Genomic DNA, 21637 nt, shown 5'->3' with positions numbered 1-21637 from the left:
ATATGAGTACACAAGTTGCCCTTAGTATAACTTACTGGTTTCCATGATAATGGTCTAAAATGCTTCTAGATTGAATTTAAATTTTTCTAGATCTTTAGAGGATTAAAGGGACACTGGTCCACTTTTGTCAAAATTTAAGGGGAAATAAATGTTAGTTTCCATCTAAACTCTCTAACCAACAGCTCTTAAATTTTTTTAAAACCCCTGCCTCGTTTCTAAAAGGATTAAGGCAAACTGCCTTTCTTTATGTTAAGATTCAAGATAAAGGTTTTACAAAAGATCTAAATGGAATTTCTACATGCACATTTAACTAAAATCTCAAGATCACAAAACTGTTATTGCCAACTATAGACGTCAGTTATTCTAGGTAGATGAAACATATTCTCCCTTCTTTTAAAGATGAAAATAAAATGACTATACCATGTTTCCCCAAAAATAAGACTGGGTCTTATATTAATTTTTGCTCTATTAGGGCTTATTTTCAGGGGATGTCTTATTTTTTCATGTACAACAATCTACATTTATTCAATTACAATCATGTCATCTGGAACATCGTTGTAACGTACTAAATGCATCTGTCTGGCTGAGATCTTAACTGGGGCTTATTTTTGGGGCAGGTCTTATTTTCAGGGAAATACGGTTATGAGTTTTCTATTATAAAAAAGCTATGAACTTGATAACAAGTGCGTTATAGTATCTTAATACCATGTGTCGTCCCTACATCTTACTTGCCTATGTATGAGATATATTATTTTTTAATAAAAGGAAAAAAACAGAACCACTGGGAGAATGTTTAATAAATGGTGTTGAAACAAATAGCTATCTGTTTGGAATAAAAATAAAATTAGATCCTTATACCTTGCACCATATAGAAAAATACATATATTACTGATGGATTTAAGAGTAAAAAATAAAAATGCAGTACCCAAAATTCTACATACAATTTTAGGGGATTCACAGACTCCCTAAAGACCATCTATAGATCTCAGATAATCTAAAAGAAAAACTGTTAATCATAACTTCTATTAAAATCTCAATGCCAAATACCAGCTGTGTTTTCAAGGTCAAGTCACATGCAACCAATGAAGATGAACATATTAATTCATTGTTGTAACTTTATAAAACCTCCAAACTGGAACTAGAAACAGAAGCATGTCAATACAAATGGACAATGACTTAAAAAAAACACACAAAAAAACCCCCACCAATTTAAATAAGTTTGAGTTCATACTGTACAAGTGTATCCATATGTCTGTTAGCCTTTCAGAAATATAAAACCAACTAAACCTGTAGTACTTAAAATTTAATATGTGTAATGTTATTCTCAAACTTGATTAAAATACTTAATAAATACAAGTTATGTTTAATATGAATAACTGCAACATACTTAAACATCTAAACATATAATAGGAATTCTATAATATTAAAATGCAATACTTTCACCTGCATTAATCTCATACACAATGGAAAAATACTTGCAGATTAGTATTAAGAATGTGAATATATTTTCACTGTGGAAGAAAAATAATAAGATTAGAAATCATGTATTTGCATAATCTACAAGGAAGCTGTAGATAGTCTACATAGTGATATTCTATTTTAAAATGAAAACAATTCCATATGTAAGTTTACAACAAATTTACTCAAGGCAAAATATTTGATTATTACAGAACAGGATCTTAAGTCAAAGTAAGCAAGGCAACATTAGGTCAACCATTTTAGATTTTTTAAACGAAGTGTAGCTTTAAAATGGTAATAAAGGTGAACATAAATTCTAACATGCTCTTCTCTTCTTATAAATGGGATGATGTAGAAAAGCAAAGTTTCAATGTGTAGGGATTGGAGCCATCTGTAAAATTTAAAAAACAAAGTTAATAGTTCATTTCACCAAAGTTTCAAGATTTCGCTGATTTAGCAAAGTAAATTATTTCACTTCTTTATAGTCTTAGAAGCAGGAATATAAAGACAGAAAATTTCTATGTAAGGGGAAGATTCCTTTTGTTCATGTCTACTAGCAGGTAGGCTCCATGAAGCCAGGGACTTCGTCCATTGCTCCATTCCTACTGTTTTAAACAATATCTAATACATAGAAGGCACTCAATTTTCTTTTTAGTGAATTAATCATTACAGATTAATAGCATCAGGATTAGGCTTATGTCCATGCGCAAAGGTCACTTTGCAGAAAATATTAGCAATGGTAATTCCTCTATAAAAACCAATTCAAATATAGCTTTGGAAGTGAGACAAGACTGGAACGCACAGGAAGGATCTGTAAGCTGAAAAAGTCCAGGAGATTAGTATTAAATCTCTGATCAACAGGGAATATAAATTCTAAAAGTACTTTTAAAATATATGGGTATAATCCACAAAAATACTTCCATTTCATGCGTTTTTCTTGAATTTCCAGACCAAGCAGAAATAACTCTTTACCAATTTATTATGCAAGAAAAGCAATTCTGGTAGCTTAATGTACCAGAAGTTTAGTATTCAAAACCATAGCTCCTTAAGGAAAAAAAGAATTGCATAAAGGAAAAAGCATATGCATCAACAAGTATTTGTAAGAGACTGCAGAGGACTCCTAAAACTTAAAAAAAAAAAAGACACTGCACACAGAGGATAAAACAACTGTACCTGTCTCAAAGGAGTCTATAATTCATATACTATCTTGAACGTATCTCAAATATGCATATAATTTTAAAGACTTTTTAAACCTGCTATCAAAAATTAAGCCTGGCTCACTACTTAAAATTCACTTTTGTGACTAGAAGTAAACTGAGAAGTATTCCTACTTATTTAACTTTTTATTAAAAAAACCCTTCAAACATAAAAAAATAGAGTAGTATAATATAATGACCCCTCACATATCTATCACCTCATTTCAATTGTCAACATGTGGCAGTCTTGTGTCATCTACCTCCCCTCCACACAATTTGGGGCCTGGGATATTTTAAAGCAAATCCCAGATATGTTTTTCCATCCATAAAGCCTTCAGTGTGTATTTTTCTTTATTTTCTCAACTATCACCTAATAAAATTAATAATTTTTCCCCATTATTTAGAAAAATGAAGTTTTAACACTCCTTAGATCCAGAATCAAAGTGAATCAGCACAAAGTTTCAAAAGTTAAATACGTATGAGTGTTCTTTGCACAGTTTAAAAAAAAAAAAAAAGCCATTTACCACAATGGAGAGAATAAACAGAGAATGATAATTTCATTTAATACAAATTAACACAAAATTGAAAGTCTGACAGCACTCATGTTGCTAAGAGTGTGGGGCAATGGGCATATATACCACAGGTAGGAATGTAAACTGATGCAACCTTTTTAAAGGGCAAGCTAGCAACATTTACCAAAATATGAGCCTTATGCTCTCCACTATTAGGAAACTGCCCTACAAATAGAAAAAATACAACTATAAGGGTATCTATTACAGAAATAGAAAAAAAACAAACTGAAACAACCAGTGATGGTTAAATCAAATAAACTGTGCTACATCTCTAATATGAATAGCTATTCTGCAAATGCTTTAAGAAAGAAAAAGGTAGTTTTACATTGTGCTGACATAGAAATAGCTCCAAAATATATAAACAGCAAGGTACAGAATAGTATATATAGAAGAACCATTTTATGTAAGTTCTAAAATGCACCTATACATACACTGGGGGAGGAATAAAAGGAAGAGACAAAAGGTTAGAAAGTGTACAAAGCTTTAACTTTCATTTTGCACTTTTATGTACTGTTTGAGTTTTTTAACCATATATGTGTATTGCTTTCTTCTAAATAGAGCAACAGGAATCGTGGAAGCCAGCCTCCAAGATGGCCCCACTGATCCCTACCGCCTGGTATTCACGCTCTGTATAATGCCCTCCCACACTGTACCATGGTTGGTCTGTGTGACCACAAGAATACAACGTAAGTGATGTGTGTCACTTCCAATATTAGCTTATAGAAGACATTGTGGCTTCTGTTTTGGTCTTTTGCTCTCATCTCTCTTGGCTCACTCACTCTGAAGGAAGCCAGCTACCATGAAATGGATAATGTAGCTTGACTGGGCCCACAAACAACTAGACGGGTGAGGTTGGAAGTGGATTTTCCAGCTCCCAGTCAAGACTTTTAGAAATGACCGCAAACCCAGACAATAGCTTGACTACAACCTCATGAGAGACCCAGCTAAACTGTACAGATTACTGATCTTCCATACATAGTAAGATAATGTTTGCTGTTTTAAGGTGTTAAATGTTGTGATAATCTGTTACACAGCAATAGATAATTAATAGGATTATGTGGGCTGTGGAATTTATATGGCTTTTTCCTTCATACTTCTCTGTATTTAAAAATAAAACCCAACTCATTAAATGTTATTTTTAAATAATTGTCAATGTTTCTGATAGTAACTCCCATTGAATAATTATGACAACTATACTTACTTGGAACTCTTATCTGGTAGTGATTAAGTGCTGTAAGGGCTTCTACTGCATCAGTTTTACATTCCCACTCTAATAGCCCAGAAAGCGTTTTCGCAGAAGCTAAAACAAAACGAAGAAACACAAATCCAGTTGTTATTTGCTTGTTATCAACTTAACCAGAAAATTTAAAAAGTAAATGTGCACTTACGTTTTGCATCAAACACTTTATATTTGATGAATGTAAGAACTTCATGGTCATTACACAACTGTCAAAAAAAGGGAAAACTCCATTAAAAATACGGCCAAGATCATATTCCTAACTTTTTATTTTTTAAGAAAGTAAACTTTATGGCAGCATTTGAGTTTTGAGTCTAGCACAAATAAACTAAACCAAGTTTGTTTTTAGATTAACAAGCTGTTTGAGGAAATCAATTAAAAATAGTGATATTCTATAAACTACATAAATAATTTTACAATACAATAAAAACACAGATTTGTAACTAAAATGTGTTTTCTTGGAGTTGACCAGGATTTACTGGTAGACCAGTAGCGAGTAGAGTTCCAGAAAATCAATTCCTTTCTGAAGCATTTCCCACAGTTAGGGAAAAAGGTAGGGATATATAAAATTTTTATGGGTAAGAATTAAGAACATAGTAAAAATACTTTCCGAATGTAGGAGTAAGGGTATCTCATTCTAATTCCAATTCTCATAAAGATAGAGCCACAAACCAACAAAAAAACCAATGAATAATGGAGGCCATAAAAGTATAAAGATCAAAGAATGAACTATATAAAGAACCAAATAAATAAAAGAATACTAATAATATCAAAAGCAGGTGAACAGAGAGACTTTAAAATGAGGCTAACTCATGACATTTTTAAAACAGAAACATTCTACACAAATTGTATTTCAGTGCCTACCTTTGTGAAGGTCTCCTCTGTGACACACAATGGAACATTGTAATAATGCAGCACACAGGAGGGTGGTTGGATTATATTCTTAGATGCTTGGCCAGCACTTGTAAAGCGATTATTTTTGCTCATTGCAAAATCTTTGTAGCTACTTGTACCATCCTCCAGTTCAAATATTTGACTTGGAACAACTGAGTGTTGTTTAGATACACTAAATATTAGAAAGGAAAAAGGTACAGAACATACCTTGTTAGATAAAAAGCGGCAAGTAGATAGTCTCAAAATGTTAACATATACACCTGCATCAATCTTAACAAAAAAGGCATAGACATCAATTAGAAAGAAAAATCTATTAAATATGCTTTCATATTAAAAAACTTTAACATAAAAACATAACCATTTAAACATACTGTTGTATGATCATAAAACTAAAAACTAGGTATAGGTAAGCAAAATCTGAATTACATGACCCTAAAACTGTCTAAAATGACAACACTACAGCTAGTTTCAAATGTGCCCTCAGTTACATTAAAATACCCTGAAATTAATGTCTTTATAAAGATTTTTAAAATCTTTTTTAATTTACCACTTAAGATATTTACCAAACATTAAGTCTTTTCCCAAATAATTTGACATTGTTAAGGTGTGTGACAGCTCTTTCTACAGCATATTCATCACCCATTTCTACCAGTGCTGTACCAGGAATGGTCTTCATAAATTTTACCTGTCAAGACAAAAATCCCCAAAAGATAACCATTTAATTCCCTTTTACAGTAACAGAATTTCTAAACAAAAAATAAAAAAACAATATGGTTTAAGTCGTTGATGTCAAATACAGAAGATCACCTGAGATCTTAACTTTATTCAGCTGTTCTATTATTGCTCTTATCTCATATTGAAATTCAATAAAGTTAAAAAGACTATAATTCTATTGTATAGCATACTGAAGGAGAGCATAGGCTTACTCGGGCTCTGTTATTTATTAACTGTGTGATCCGAGGCAATTTACCTCACTTTTCTGAGTTTCAGACTTCCCTATGACATGGAGATAACAACACCTGACAGGACTCATCAATATTTATTCATTCAACAAATATTCACTAAGTGCCTAATGTTTTGATAAGCACTGCACTAGGTACTGAGGATTTAATGGTGAACGTAATAGACAACATGGTCTTCTTGAAGCCTATATTCTAGTAGGTAGGTTAGAAATGTAAAAGTCAGCAATAATTACCAAATATTCAGCATGCTGTTACAGTAATATACAAAATTCTATATAAGAAATAACACAAGATGGCCTTGAGACAGCACGCCAGTAGGAAGGTTTGTGCAAGGTAGGGGCAGTTTAAAAACTAGGTGACACTTCACAAGTTTTCGTAACATCTTGGGCAGAGACCATATTATCCTCTTGTATTATTCCAATTTTAGTATAAAATGCTATAAAGCTTAGATGGGATAAAGCATGAGAATCACTCGGCACAGTGCCTACCCCTGGGAAAGTCTGTAATTAGCTGTTAAGTACCACTAATGTTCATGATACCTTGAACATACTTCCTTATCTGTTAACCTCAAAGGAATATTAGGAATGTATTTACACAACAAATACAACAACATAGCATTTATATCCATCACTGCAGCTATCAACTTTAATGGGCTATCCTAGAATTTTTGTACCACCTGTACTTGAACAAAACTCAGCTATAGCAGGACTTTTCAGTTTTATTTGAAATCAATTGTCTTCTTGTAGGCAAAATTTCTCTCTTGATTAAATCCAGTAACATCCTACAAATCTAATAGTGACTAAATATATGTTACGTTTGTAGTTCTTGTACTGGTAAATCTTTTTAAAAAGTTAGAAAAATTAACTATATATGTCTTTTAAGGATTATGATGACTTGAGTTTAATGTATCATAATATATCATTTAAAATGTTTAAAAATTTTTGAGATGTGAAATGAGAGAGATTAGAATTGTTCAAATAACATACAAAAGACAAGTTTTATTAGACAGCGATTTGGGTTTCTAAAATATGAGACAATTAGTCATAACACAAGACAAAGACCTACTAAAGAGGTTGATTAAATTAATTGCCTGATCCTTTTTGTCTACAAATGTGAAAAGCACCAACAAAAAAGTAACACTATGTAAAGAAAGTTAAAATATACATTAAAGCCCATTTAGTCATCAAGCATGTAACTCTTAGACCTTAACTATACACCCAGTTGTAAGATAAATGTCTATGTGAAAAAAATCTGAACTACTTTTCCCAGTGTTGCTAAATCTGTCCTATGTATGTATTCTTGGCTGGTTATATAAGTAGCAATATCCCATATGTTACTCCCCAGACCAAATGTGGAATTTTCTTTTTTTTTTTTTTTTTATGTACTCAGTTATGTTGAGGAAATTCTTGTTTCAGAGATTTTCGGAGTGGCTTCCTCAGACCAAGGCGGCTTTAGAATTAATGAAGTAAGAACTAAGCACCAACTTTTCAAGCCATGTTCTCTCCCCAACACTTATGACTCACATGCTTGTACTTTCTTTCTGTTATGAAAGAACACTAAAATCACTTAACACAGGAAAAATATCATTACTCCGGTATCGAATATCAAATTAGCACGTGTATCAAACAATTGGTAACTTAAGACTATCAATCATTTCCCTAGTTAAATTTTCCATGATTCATTGAGATTATCAATGAACAAACCATCGCAGATCTGGGGAAACCACAGAGTTATCTGGTAAAAATAAAGTTACAATTTTAAAGATCTTCAAAATATGTAAAATTTAAATGTTTCACTACTTTTAGCCTCCGGACAGAAAGTTTTGGACACATTCTATCAAAGTGAGTCAGTTTCAAATACTACTTGCGCTAAAAGTACATTGTTCCTCAGAATATACTTAGAACTCTAGCATTTGAGAGGCAAGTATATAAATCTAGAACGTGCCTAAAATTCATGACTTGTGGCCTAGCTCTGAGACATGTTTATGTATACCTAAGCTACAGGAAAGTAACTGCTTGTTCAAATTCCATACTTCAACATGTTAAATGCTAAAATAAAATCTCTTTAAAATGATTTAAAAAAATAAATAAAAGGTTTATGCCTATAATACTGTTGTAATTGATTAAATTACTATTTTAGACTTCCATTTACATTAGTTATTTAAAAAATATTTTTTGTACTAAAAACCTATACTGATCACTTACCAACAAAAAAAAATTTCTGGAGTTCCTACTTAATGGAGTTTTAGCTTATGTGGTTCACTACTAAAAGAACTTCTTTGCTTCCTTTTCAGATTTTCCTGCTATGTATCTTAGCACAAGAAACTAATATAAAACAAAACTTACCTTTTCAATATTTCCATATAAGCAGAATAAATTGAAGACTCTTGAACAATTCATTTTTAGCTGATGTAATCCACTAACCATTACGACTGAACCAGAGGGATTTCCTCCATGCATGTAAGAGGAAGAAGCCTGTGGTAATGGATATGCAACAAGCTCAGGAGTATCTCGAGAGCCCATTCTGTAACGACTCGGCAAAGGCAATAATGGACCATGGGATCCTATAAAAATGATTAAAAAAAGAAAAAAGAAAGAAAACTCAACTTTAGCAAATACGCTATACCACGCAAAAAAACACTCTTAATATAACTGGTTTGATGTATGTCCAAAAAAAAACTCAAATGCGTGAATATTCAAATATAACCTGTGGGGATTAATAAAATCTATATTTATTCATACCAGATCTAATATTCATTGACCTGCACACATCAAGCTTTAAGTTTATATATTTTAAAAGGAGTAGTTCAACATAAAAAAAGTATATAAGATCAGACCATAGAAAGAAGGGGGTTTGTGCCACTGTATATAAATTATACCTCAAATTTTAAAAAATTACCTTCTGCCAACGTTTTTTGGAGTTTAATACAATAACACAATGAAATCTAGAAAACTATCTCTATACAGATATAACAAAAAAAACATGTTTAGTTCCATTGAAAAGTTGTCTCCTTTTAAATAAATTTTACTACAATGTACTTTCAGGTTAGTATCTTATTCCAATTCTAATTTAGGTAACTAAAACCACAGATTTAGTTAATATCTCACCTATTCACGTGTCACTATTCAGCAACCTCTATTTTTTGATACCACATCAAGAACCAGAAGAAAATGCCTGACTATCTGAACCTGTTGTCACAGAAACACACACAAATCTATGTCTTATACTGATAATCCTTAAGAATCAACCTGCTAACTTTAGAGTAGTTCTAAACAACTTTAATTGATCTGGTTTTCCCATCCACAACAGATTGGAAGTAACAAAGCTAGACTGATGGAGTACACAGGAATGAGGGAGTTTGGAGACATTGTGATACTAAAAGTAGACATAAGGTACATTTATAGCAACAAGAAGAGAGGCATCTCAGGAGAGGCAACTAAGCTGGAGACAGGTAGCTCGGAAATATAAACCCACACATTTTAGGCACTCCTGAGTCAGCAATTACAGGAACATCCACTGGGATACATGCAAAGTCCTCCTGATGTGCAAGAAACCAATCCAAAATCCCAAGTCCTTTCCTTGTTTCTCAAGAAGTAAAGAGTATGTAATGCTACTGACTTTCTTTTTTATGTAAGACTAAGGGACACTTGTCAGCCTCTGAGTTACTAAGAACTTCTATATTTTAGTATCATAGCATGCTATGAAGAGTTTATGTAGACTCCAATTCAGTATTCTAAACACAGCTGCCATTCTTAACAACACAGCAACACTAGCACTAAGCACATGCAAGTGGTTTGAATTCCTGCGATTTTATAGAGCAATACTTTATCAATGCATTGTCATCAGTGTTGCCCTAAATTGGTCAAGGTTTTCAACTGCTCTTCTTGCTGGTAATTGGTAGTTTATCAAAACAATCATTATAGCTCATGGTGAGTTACTTGTTAGTAATTACACATATTTTGGCCTCTAATTTAAACTGTCATATGTACACTGAGGTCATGTATCAATCATTATTCCTACTGTAAAAGTATACATACATAGTATATATACATATTATACTGCCCCCCCCCCAACTACTACCAGTTGCTTGTACAGTAATGACACTTTACTACTATCACTAAATTTTCTTTTTCATGGAAAGTGGAAAGATATATGGTAGATGAGCAGTGGAAACCTTCCACTCTGCTTAAGTTGGCCAAGGTCCAAAAACTTTGAGCTCCACTGCCATAGGTAACAATCAAATTCAGTACAAGAATATAACTGATGCTTTGTAATTATGACATTGGGCCATCAGGATTAAAATATGTTACCTACAGAATATAAATTATTACCTATATTTAAGAAAATAAGAACAAACAGAAGTCTTTTAAAAACTTTCTATACTAAATGCAAAAAAGTTTTGGTGTGGTGCTTAAAAAACCAATGTTTCAGGTATTTAAAAAATTCACTTATATGGGAAAATGCTGCATAATTATTAACATTTTGAAGTCACTTCCCATCTTTGATACTCAAATCTTTGGTCCAGGAACTATATCCAAAGATGTTAGCAATTAACATACAAACTTTTCTAGGGCTCACAGCAAATGAATCTGTATATTTACTTCTGCCACTTTTCAAGTATGAGAGCGTCTACCAGTTCATCTCATAGGGGTGGGCTTCCCAAATTAAAAGTTAAAGAATTCTCAAAACATAGACTTATACTGCTATGATAAACTAAATAATGAATTTAATCTAATTCATTAAACCTTTTCCTTTTTTTTTTTAGTAAAGTTACATAGGTTTCAAGTATACAACTCTATAATACATCATCTATACATCACATTGTGTGTTCACCAGCCAGAGTCAGTTCTCTTTCCATCACCATATATTTGATCCCTTTTACCCTCATCTATCACCCCCCTCCCTCATTAAACCTCTTCTATTCCCTCTGTCTCACAGACCATCATAAAGGAAAAGCCACACATGATATAACACAAAAATGCTAATAAACCTGTTTGTCTGAACTGCAGAAACTAAGGGATACAGCTGTGATTTGCAGAATTTGTACAGTCAATATAACTAGCACCTACTCTCATCTTCTTTGCCTTTTGCCCAATTTCCTCATCTTACTTCTATTTTCTACCTCTTTTTATACATCTCTCTCTCCCTGTTCCTGTACACTGTTTTGCTTACTTCCCTAGGAAAGTAGAATCATCCTCAGTTAAATGTTTCAATGGACATAGCTCAGAATGGACACCCTTACACAAACCCACCACAATCATTCCTCCTCAGTACTCTCCAGAGCCTGGAATACCCCTAATTAGCAACCATCACACCAAAGAATTCTGCACCTCCTCTCTAAGTAAGCTTACATTTTAAAATTTATACACACACACACGAACACTCTAAATAAATTAGGGCATGAAACTGACAAGATTTTCAAAATATGCTTTTTAAAAATACAAAGTTCTTCGAGGGGCATATTAACATTTTTGTTTATACAGTTATTTAGTAAAATATATTTTATAAAGGAAGGCAAACCTGAAAACACTGAGAAAACAGTCTGTGTCAACACTACTTAGAGTTTTTTGTCCTTCATTTATTCTTTCACAGACTTTTCTAGCCCACTTTGGCAATTTCTAGCCTTCAGTTGACTGCCATGACACAGTTATATATTCCACAACAACGCTACAAATTTGTGATTAGCAATTCTTTTATAACCCTCCATAATGCAGAGCACAGTGGGCTCCAAGTGTTTCTTTATAGCAGGATCAGAAATATCCATATAACCACATTTAATATTTATAGTTAAAGAAACAACTAAGAAAAATGATCAAGGAACACTCACTAAAATGACGGTAAGTAGTTAAGATTTTCATTCTATACCACACTTACTGTTATGACATAACAGATTATTTCAATCTTTTCTGCCATATAGACTACTATAGAAACTTAAACACATACACGCACATGCGCGCATATTTAATTGCTAGAGTTCAAAAAAAGACATTAGGGAATAAGCTAAAACTCACAGCTAAGAATGATCATCAAACATGTAGGCAATTTGAAAACATTTCAGAAAATAGGCAACACCAGGGGCTTTTCGATGATAAATCCCAACAGCACAAGGTAGCAATTTCTATTTTCTACTACTTCAGATAGCATTGTATTTCAACTTTAAACCACAGAATAAGTGGGCTCAATAATTACTGCTTTTTGAAAACTAAAAACTATTTAAAACCACAGAACTTATAACCAGTTAAAAGTCTTATCAATAGCAATTCTCAACACCTACTTACAAGGGCAATAGTCTGATACCTAACTTTCTCCTGAGGAAGAATATTACTCTAGGTTTCATAATCTTAACTTATCAACATAGCAAACATGAAAACTAAAGAAGTTTTAATAGAGGAATTAAATACAAACAAATTTAACCAAAGCCAAAATAGCAACTGTAGAACAAAAATAATTAACTATCTAACCAGAAACATGTTTCCCTTTCAACAAATGCCACATTCTTTCTGCCTTATTACTCAAAACTCCTCTTTGCTCATAATTGCTACAATGGAAGGAAATACACGTAATGAGCAATAATACTTCTTTTTGGTCCTCTAACAGACCAGAGCCCATTACTAATCAAAACCAAGACAAAACAAAATGTAATGGTAAAAAAGCTTTCAACCCCCAACCAAAAGCTCTCATTTATCTCAAGGATTATATATCAATATTCTAAAAAAGCAAAGCATTTTGACAACTCCTTGGGAGTACATTATAAGGGACTGACCCCAAATAAACCAAGTCAGGTAAGCAGGAAAAGTAGAAACAAGAAATGTGCCATTCTTCATCAGAAATGCAAAACTTCTAACAGTTCGTCTATACCACCTTCCTTCTGCCTTGACAAACTTACCATAGCCATCATGTCTAAACGAAGAAGGGTGTTCTCCCAAAATGGCTTGTCTCTGGCGACCCTTTCCTCTATCTGACACAAAAGTAGAAACATGGTTTTAACAATTTTGACCCAAGTACTTAACAGAGTTCTCACATGGGAAACACCCATTCAAAACATCCATTACAATTCATAAAGACATATGATTCCTGGTTAACTTTAAACATCCATTCATATCCAATTTAAATACAAACACCAAAAGTTTAAGAAAGTACTTCTATCTAACAAACTCCACTTAATATCTTTTTGGCAAATGCCAAATACAATCACATGTTCAAATTTAAGGAAAGAATGGATACTTTTCAGAAAGTGAATGTACACAATGCTAGAGTTTGACATTGTACAGAAGTTGTTACCAATACATGTCTTTAAAACAAGCTTTAAGTGCAGTACTTTTGAAAGACAGTACCTGAATCATACTATTAGCTTCAACAGCAACACATTTTCAAAGTGGGCTTCTTTCAAGAAGTTCAGCATAAGCCAACAACAACCTGTATTACATGGTTTCACAATCAGTAAACACAGAGTATTTTGTATGTATATACACATATTTACAAACACCTACAGACTTGAGAGCTGGAAATTTGCACATCACTGGCCCGTTTTATATCATGGATTGGTCGTTGTCTATAGATCTTAACACCAGGCAGGACTATGAGCAGCCCCCAAAGTTTAATATGCCAAGAGAAAGCTAACCAAGGGGGCTACATTATTGGATGAGAGTACTACAATACTCCTGAAGGATAATCTTTATTCTAGCTACATTTTCAGGGAAGCCATGCCAATTTTCCCCAATCTAATTTGAGATTTCAATAAAAGTGACTTGTGAGTTTCTAAAATAGCACTTCCTATGTAGCTTAGTAAATTTTAAAAATCATTGTACAATACTTTTAGAAAGTTTGCTGATCAAAGCAGTGTCCAGTAAGATTTTTTTTTTTTTTTAAGTATCTTTAGAGTCCAGTCATTCTAATCTGAAAATTCAGAGAGAGGCTTTCTGTACATCCTTAGTCACCTAAAACAAATGAGGTTTATGGGAGATGAGAAATACTTTAACCTTCACTTCAGTCTAGAGAAATACCATTTTAATTCCCTATTCCAAGTTATCACAGCACTGACAGGGACCTAGGTCATCTAGGTCAACTTTTATTCAGCATATAAATTCTCTTTACAGCATCCTAATCAACTGGGCCCATCTAGCCTCTGTTTAACTAACGCCAGTAACAAGGTACTCACTACTTTCCCTCACATTTTCCGTTGGTCCTAAACCATCAGAAAATTAATTATAACATTGTATAGAAATTGGTTCTCTATCCATATTCTATCCCATTTGGGACCTCACAGACCTACTCGGTCTTTTTCCACAAACCCTTGCAAATGCTTAAAAGCTATTATGATCCTCCCTCCATTTCCCCAAAGTCATTTCTTCTCTAGTCTAAACATCCAGTTCCTTCTTTCCATTATATGGCTTCCAGCATCATCATTTAAGTCTCTCTTGAATCAATCCAGTCTGCTAATACGTTCCGTCAATAGTCCTCTATTTAAGCATGCCATCAAATACTACATACAATTCCTTATCTGACCCAGGAATCTTAAACCAAAACCACCATGTCTTCAAGGCTCAGTTTTATTGATACAGTTAACAGTGTGCTATAAAAGAAAGAGCACTGGATTAGGAATCAGAAGATCCCAACTTAACCACTAATTTGCTGTATAATCACAGAAACAATCTTCATTTGTAAAATTAAGGAGTTAAGGTAGATGATCTCCATGGTGTCTTTCAGCCAAACATTCTCATTATCAATAATTCTATTTGAAGCATTCACTACCAAATGTAAGGTCACATACAATAGAAGTGTGAAGATGAGTCAAATACTGAATACATCAGTCTATAAATAGTAGTTTGTAACCTTTTCCGGATTCATCTGAATTATGACGGAAGCTGTGGACCTTCTCCCCAAAAGATGCACATACACACAAGTTTTGCTTAACATTTCTGGAGGGATTCTCTGGAGTCGAGGCTAAGAATTCTTTGCACTAAAATGTAATTTGGGCTGAAAAGGACTTTTAAAAATGCGGTTATATTTATAAAAGTGCTCTTTTTTGGTAGAAAAAGTTACAATTCATTATCAACTTGAATGGAACCTGAAGTCACTACAAAAACATAAACTGCTATAATCTTGCCAGACAAGCACCTCTCTGTAAGGAATTTAAAAACAAGAATTCTTTTCCCTTGAAAACAGAAACTAAAATTCTGTTTTACTTCCTTTAACTGTATTTCACTATTTAAATATCTACCTTTCTGACTGTAATTCCTTCTCTGAAAAACTAATATAAGCTCGTTCTGTGCAAATTTTAGATCTTTTAAAAGAATAGATGTTAAGAGCATTAAAATAAGAAGCATGTCTATAAATGTTTTAAGAGACATTAAGAGAAATGTAACCAAAACTATTTCAAATTGATAAAAAATAACAACTACAACAAAACAAATGTTCAATACTGACTATAATTTGTCAGAAGTGAGAGATTTCTCATCAACCACTTGTTCCATTGTTAAAGTACTAAGGCTTTGTTTTCCAATACTGTATCCAACTGCACCAAGCCTGTACCAAGCAGATTTCTATGAGTACCAAAAAATGTGGGGTCCAGCCAAAGCTGCATTACAAAACAAACCTGTTTGCAACCCCATATGTAAGGCAAGATGATTTCCTGAGAATTGAGAATTAAAGAGGACAATCATCCAAAAGTCCTAAATATTTGAACATGCAAATCATTTCATTACATTTGTTATTTTTTTCTTCTGCCAAGAGTGCATGCACTAGCAAGTCCCTATTGCCCAAGATATTTTGGATGCCATAAAAATTTTTCCTACTTTATTGAATTTTACAGATATACTGAGTTTTTCTAACATATGGTTCAAACATTGATATTGTAGTTGAGATGTAGCCAATACTGCAGCCCCCTTGTTTTTACAAGATCCACATTTTAATCTGTATATTCCAGACTTGCCACACAGTTAGTTGAACAATTTTATCAGTCAAATCTATGCTCATGAAATCTAGCATTTGTAAGTTTTAGGTGAAAATGTATCTCAAATGAAATGCTCTTATTTTCAGATGTATCAAGTTTAAATATATTCTACACCTTGAACAGACATGTTACTTTCACCTACATTTGAAATGTCAAAATTTCTTGTTACACAAATTAACATGAGTAATAACCTTAAATTGTTACAAAAAGTAACAACTTATAAACAGCCACTTTACAAAAATCAAACCACACAGGAAATCGCCTTTTACATATAATGCACCTTTTCATTATATTATTCTATTCAAAGTCCACACTTGAGGAAAAAAAGGTAAGAGAGTGCAGCAAGTGTGCACCTTTCTAATCCTTTTATCTTTAATATCTGTGTGGATTGGTTGAGCATTGTCAATTCCCGAGACCTATAGATAAATGGGCCCTGGTTATTTGCCAATTAACAATTTGAATCTAAGCTGCAAACAGTTACAGTAATGAGCATTAACATTTACAACATTGTAGATAAAGTCTAGTATCAGTTAGTGAAAAGTCTTAAATTCTACAGCTGAAACCTTAAGGGAAATCAGACCAATATATACATACAACGTGAATAAATGGGCACAGTCTATCATGGTGTTCATCCCATGCAAGTCTGAAGTACTGTTAAGTGTCGTCCTTTAAAAACTTGGGGTGATGGTGCATGCAGTATGCAGTCAAGGTGAATTGCAAGTCTGAGTTTTTCAGAGGGCTTTTGCTGGTGCCGATGTTGTGCATGATGAAGTGTAGAGTCAGCCTGCTGGAGTCCTCTAGCCTTCTTAATGCCTCGTCCAGCTTGGGGGGAAAGTCCTTTCCATAGAGAAGCAGTGTGCAAGTTTGCAGTTTGTAAGGAATATTCTGAATCAGTTTCCTCTCCTCCAAAGAGAGAGAGCTGCTTGGAGAAATGCAAGTCCTTGAACTGCGGGCGTGCTTGTATGTATGGGCTCCTTTATTGAACTAAATATAAATAACTCAGTACATACCAGAAGGGGGCACTAATGTTCAAGGTTATTTTCCAGCATTACATGGCCTTTTGCAACAAAAGCATTCACCAACAATATTTTCATTGGAATGAACTAGCTCATTTCAGGAAAAAGGAATCTAACTGCATGTAAAACTTTGTCAGCAGATGTAAGTACATTCTAAAATGCATAAAATACTTACCTCGTCTTCCCAAATATGGTTTAGTGTAGTCCCAACTGTCATTGTCATTCCTAATAACATTTAGACGAGTTGGCTGTTAAATTTAAAAAGAAAGTAAGTTCAAATTGTATATCCAAAGCATAAATATTTCTTTGGCGAAGTGTTGAAAAAAATATTTACCCTTGCATATTCGATTTTCAGTGTGCAACATCCAGCATATATGTCTGCTCCGTTGAGCGCTGCTTTAGCTTTCTGGGCACAAAGGACTGATTCAAACATAAGCTCTATTAAGGAAATTTAGCTTAAGATGTCTAATAATCATTATTCACTACCTAAGAAAAGGACTTAAAATAATCAGAAATAACTCTTTCACTTCTGGAAATGTTTTACCAAATAAAATTTGTAGATGAATTTTAGAGCAATTTATTTTTAAGATCAATAGTACCATCATAAGGTATATAAATGTCTAATTACTAGTTGTACACCTGAAACTAATACAATATTGCCTGTCAACTATAATGGAAAAATAAATTAAAAAATAAAAAAGGATCAATGGTACCAAAGAAAACAATACAACCAAACTACCTACATTAATCCTTTTAAGTCATCAAAAGTACTTTATAAATTGGAGGGGAGAAGGGGTAGGGAGCATGGTCACATTCTCTAGCAAAGGATAGCTTGCTATCTTGAAATGGAGAATATTTTACTCTTACGATCATTACAAAGAACCAAAATAATACAAAACAAATATTTAATTTTTATATATATCTGGGAAGGCAGAATTTTATAATCATTTAACTATCTTGATTTTATTGTTTTTTAAAATTACTTTAAGGCTATAATTCTTAAAAAGACAAAACACCTTGCCAGAAGTAAGCACCATTAAGAGTAGGTTGTATATCCCTACCTTTCTCTATACATGCACATGTATACATAACATGTAGGTTAGATTTTTTTAATTATTGTTTTTTTAAATGGGATTGTACTATATATACTATTTTGCAACTTGCTCTTTTACTCAACTTATAACATATTTAACAAAAAGTAGTTCTTATATAAACCATTACCATTTAAAAAATTCAATAAAGAAAGATAAGAAAGGTTCTACTGATTCTAAAGTTTCGGTACTTCCAAACTACCTTAAAACAAGAGACTCAGAAAAATTGATTTGAGATAAATTTCAAAAAGGTACAAATGTACATATTATGAAATAGTGTTGTGTTTTCCCCATTAAAAAGACAAAGCACACTGTTAACATGAAGCAATGACTGATTTATGGTAGCCAGTAAAATTCTTTGTGAGTACTGCAGTTTCATTTTTTAAATCTAAGAAAAACAGATCAGGGGGAATAAACACCTGTCTAGAAATGATTACACAGGAAAAAAAAAAATCTGTGTTACACAGCATTCATACGTATCAATGAATAATTTACAAATAAAGGATATTCAACCATTGCTTGTATCCCATTTCTCTTGAATATAACAATACGCTGCACTTTTCCAACAGGGTTGCATACAGTATATAAAACATCCTAAGAAGGAAAGAAAACAAGATTTCTTCAGATTTTATATTTGGAAAAAGTAAAGCTATACACTGTTTTGTTTTATTCAAAAAACTGGCAAGCTGTCACTTCTATTTATTAGTATTTTAATTTTTAAAAATTGTTACACTGTAATAAATTTAAAGTTATTTCCTCACCTACACAATATACCCACACATTAGAGACGTTCCAACGAAACATTTGAAAAGCACTATTACCTATTTGATCTTCTAAGTGATTCCTCAATTTTTATTTTCTTAACAGGTGACTAAAATATTAACAATACACAATACCAAAACTGTGACTCTGAAATGTTTCATATTATAATCACTTGAATGGTAATAAATATTTATTGGTAATAATAAAAATATGTATGGTAATAAACATTTATTAAGGGGTAATAGTAGAACAACTCGCCATCCATTTTTCAAAAGACAATGGATACTGAGAAAAGATCCAGGGAAGACCACTTATACAGTGGTTAGATGACACCAAACAAGATGCCTGAATCATCTAAGAGAGAACCTAAACACCCACTTAGGAACAATTCTTTCAAGAAATTTCCTGAGTACCTATAAATACACAGCTGCCCCATTAGGTACTAGGGATATAGCAATAAGCAAACCAGAGTACTTGTACTAGATTAGTTATATTCTTTCCCCTCAAACACAGAATACTGTAAATATATTAACACTGTATATTAATAAGTCTATATTATAAAAATAAAGATTCATAATGTTTAATTAAATTTAAATAGTATTTTATGCTTTATTTTAGTTTTATGTCCCAATAGCATATACCCTTACTAGAAATCATACGAACTGAAGCTTCCCTTACTGTAATAATCTATTCACTACACAACTCAAGGGTCCTTGTCACTAGCTTATTGTGAAACAGCATGTGATTTATAAAGTAGAAAACTCAACTGGTTCAGAACATGAATGCTTTTAAAAATTTTACTAATATCACGTCTTTTAAATATCACTTCTTTTAATTTTACTAGTAATTTCACTTCTTCACTAATATTCAGAGTTTTAAGTAAATCAGACAGGTTTTTAACAAGCTACCTCAAAAGAGCTTAGAATGACATATACATCTTACTGTACTATGGGAGTCTGTCATTACCTAGTAGATGCCCTCAATACATGTGCTGGCATATGAATGGCAGAGATGTCAGGATCATTTCCAACAAGTCTGTCTAATCCCTTATTATCAGAAACAGAGTTAACACTGATGCTAAATAATAAAATTTTTAAATGCGCTTATTTAATTATGACAACTGTGCTTCTGACCTTTTGAGCTTCAATGCTCACCATTTCTTTGTTCATTTAACTTAATAGTCAAAATTAAGATTAATTTTAATAATTCTTTAAAAATACACTATTTTTAAATATCTAGATGGCAGGGAAGAAAAACTACAGGTTAGTCACTCTAGAGGCAAATTCCAAAATCACTTTTAATTCAGTTTGTCATACTAAAAATACATACCACCGTGATAGGATAAAGGGGATTCTGAATTGATAGCAGGAGAACTTTGTTGCCTCCTGATGGATCATCAGTATTTCCTGGCCGAGTGATCCTTTTGCTTGTAGAATAGTTGAAAAAAGCCTGTTGACCGGCAATGTACACAGGTTCATCCGCAGCAAATGTCACACATTCTTTGGCACTATCTATGTTCTCAAATTCCACTAGAGCCTGCCGTTTAAATGGCATCATCATCACATAGCTGAAAGGGAAATTGGGAGGCAATACGCAAATATAAATTCATTAACATTATCTATTCTCATTCAAGTAAAAGCAGACTTCAATAAAAATGGGTCAAATCATACAGATCGGTATTCTTCACGACCTACAGCCAATGTTAGTCAACCCTCAAACGTCATCAAAATCAATTATGCTACGCCCAGTAGATGGTGCATATCTGAAAGCTTATCCTCCCGTGATTAAAAGCTTATCCACCTCAGGCCTTCCTCAAGCAGTTTCCTGTTATCAGTTACCAATGACACCATCCAGTTTATTCCTCAGGCTTCTACTCCCAACCACTTTTAGAAAACGTCTAGATACAGAAACCAAGAGATAAAAGTTAACAGAAGTTTAGCAGATGGGACCCCTAATAACAGAAACTACTACAAATAAATAAGGGCCCCCACTAATAACTGACTATACTTTCATTAACTTACTAAAAACAGAACCAAAAATAAATAAAAGCAACTGCAAACTGATCAAATTTCATACAAATAATCTCCAAAATATTTTTAAATATTAAAGAATCCATGAAAGGATATTCACTATAATATGGTAATCACGGCTGCCTATGGGCAAGAGGGTAAAGTATTTAACTTTTCACTCTATGCTACTTTGGGGAGAAGAATATCTTAATACATGAAAAATAAAGAAATGAAGGGAGGGAGGAAAGAGAAATCAGAGTACGTGGATCACAACAAGGGAAACATGTATTCTATTCACATAAACTAGGACCTTAAAAATGTTTCGAAATACAGTTAACATGGTTTTCATTATAGTAGAAGGCCGGAGAAATAACACCAGGTCAGGTACTCAGTGACAACACTGCTTCTTAACCAGGCATCCAGGACCTACTGCTACACTTTAAAAAATGGAAAATGGCTTCTTATTAATAAAAAACATATCACTTTGT

The 21637-nt window shown here is 32.9% G+C and overlaps 1 protein-coding gene and 1 pseudogene across 3 annotated transcripts in view; both read right to left on the bottom strand.

The window, feature by feature from the left end:
* Positions 1-779: 779 nt before the first annotated feature.
* HNRNPLL (heterogeneous nuclear ribonucleoprotein L like) overlaps positions 780-21637 on the bottom strand; it is a 69070-nt gene continuing 48212 nt past the window's right edge. For 2 of the 3 annotated variants that reach the window (XM_088796207.1, XM_088796205.1), the window contains exons 3-13: positions 20470-20707; positions 18887-18972; positions 17622-17718; positions 17463-17535; positions 13206-13277; positions 8665-8882; positions 5921-6042; positions 5328-5529; positions 4615-4672; positions 4428-4526; positions 780-1849 (exon numbers count right to left, since the gene is read on the bottom strand). In XM_088796207.1, the coding sequence (XP_088652333.1) occupies positions 1794-1849; positions 4428-4526; positions 4615-4672; positions 5328-5529; positions 5921-6042; positions 8665-8882; positions 13206-13277; positions 17463-17535; positions 17622-17718; positions 18887-18972; positions 20470-20707 (1321 nt within the window). In that variant the 3' untranslated portion in view covers positions 780-1793. The remainder of the gene's footprint in view (positions 1850-4427; positions 4527-4614; positions 4673-5327; positions 5530-5920; positions 6043-8664; positions 8883-13205; positions 13278-17462; positions 17536-17621; positions 17719-18886; positions 18973-20469; positions 20708-21637) is intronic. The other variant, XM_088796206.1, reaches the window with a different exon arrangement.
* On the bottom strand, positions 6667-6767 carry LOC148758946 (U6 spliceosomal RNA; annotated as a pseudogene).

This window comes from Rhinolophus sinicus, chromosome 2, assembly GCF_057876585.1.
Source record: "Rhinolophus sinicus isolate RSI-liver-muscle chromosome 2, RSI-T2T, whole genome shotgun sequence".
Taxonomy (NCBI): Eukaryota; Metazoa; Chordata; class Mammalia; order Chiroptera; family Rhinolophidae; genus Rhinolophus; species Rhinolophus sinicus.
This window is presented reverse-complemented; position numbering and strand designations above follow the sequence as displayed.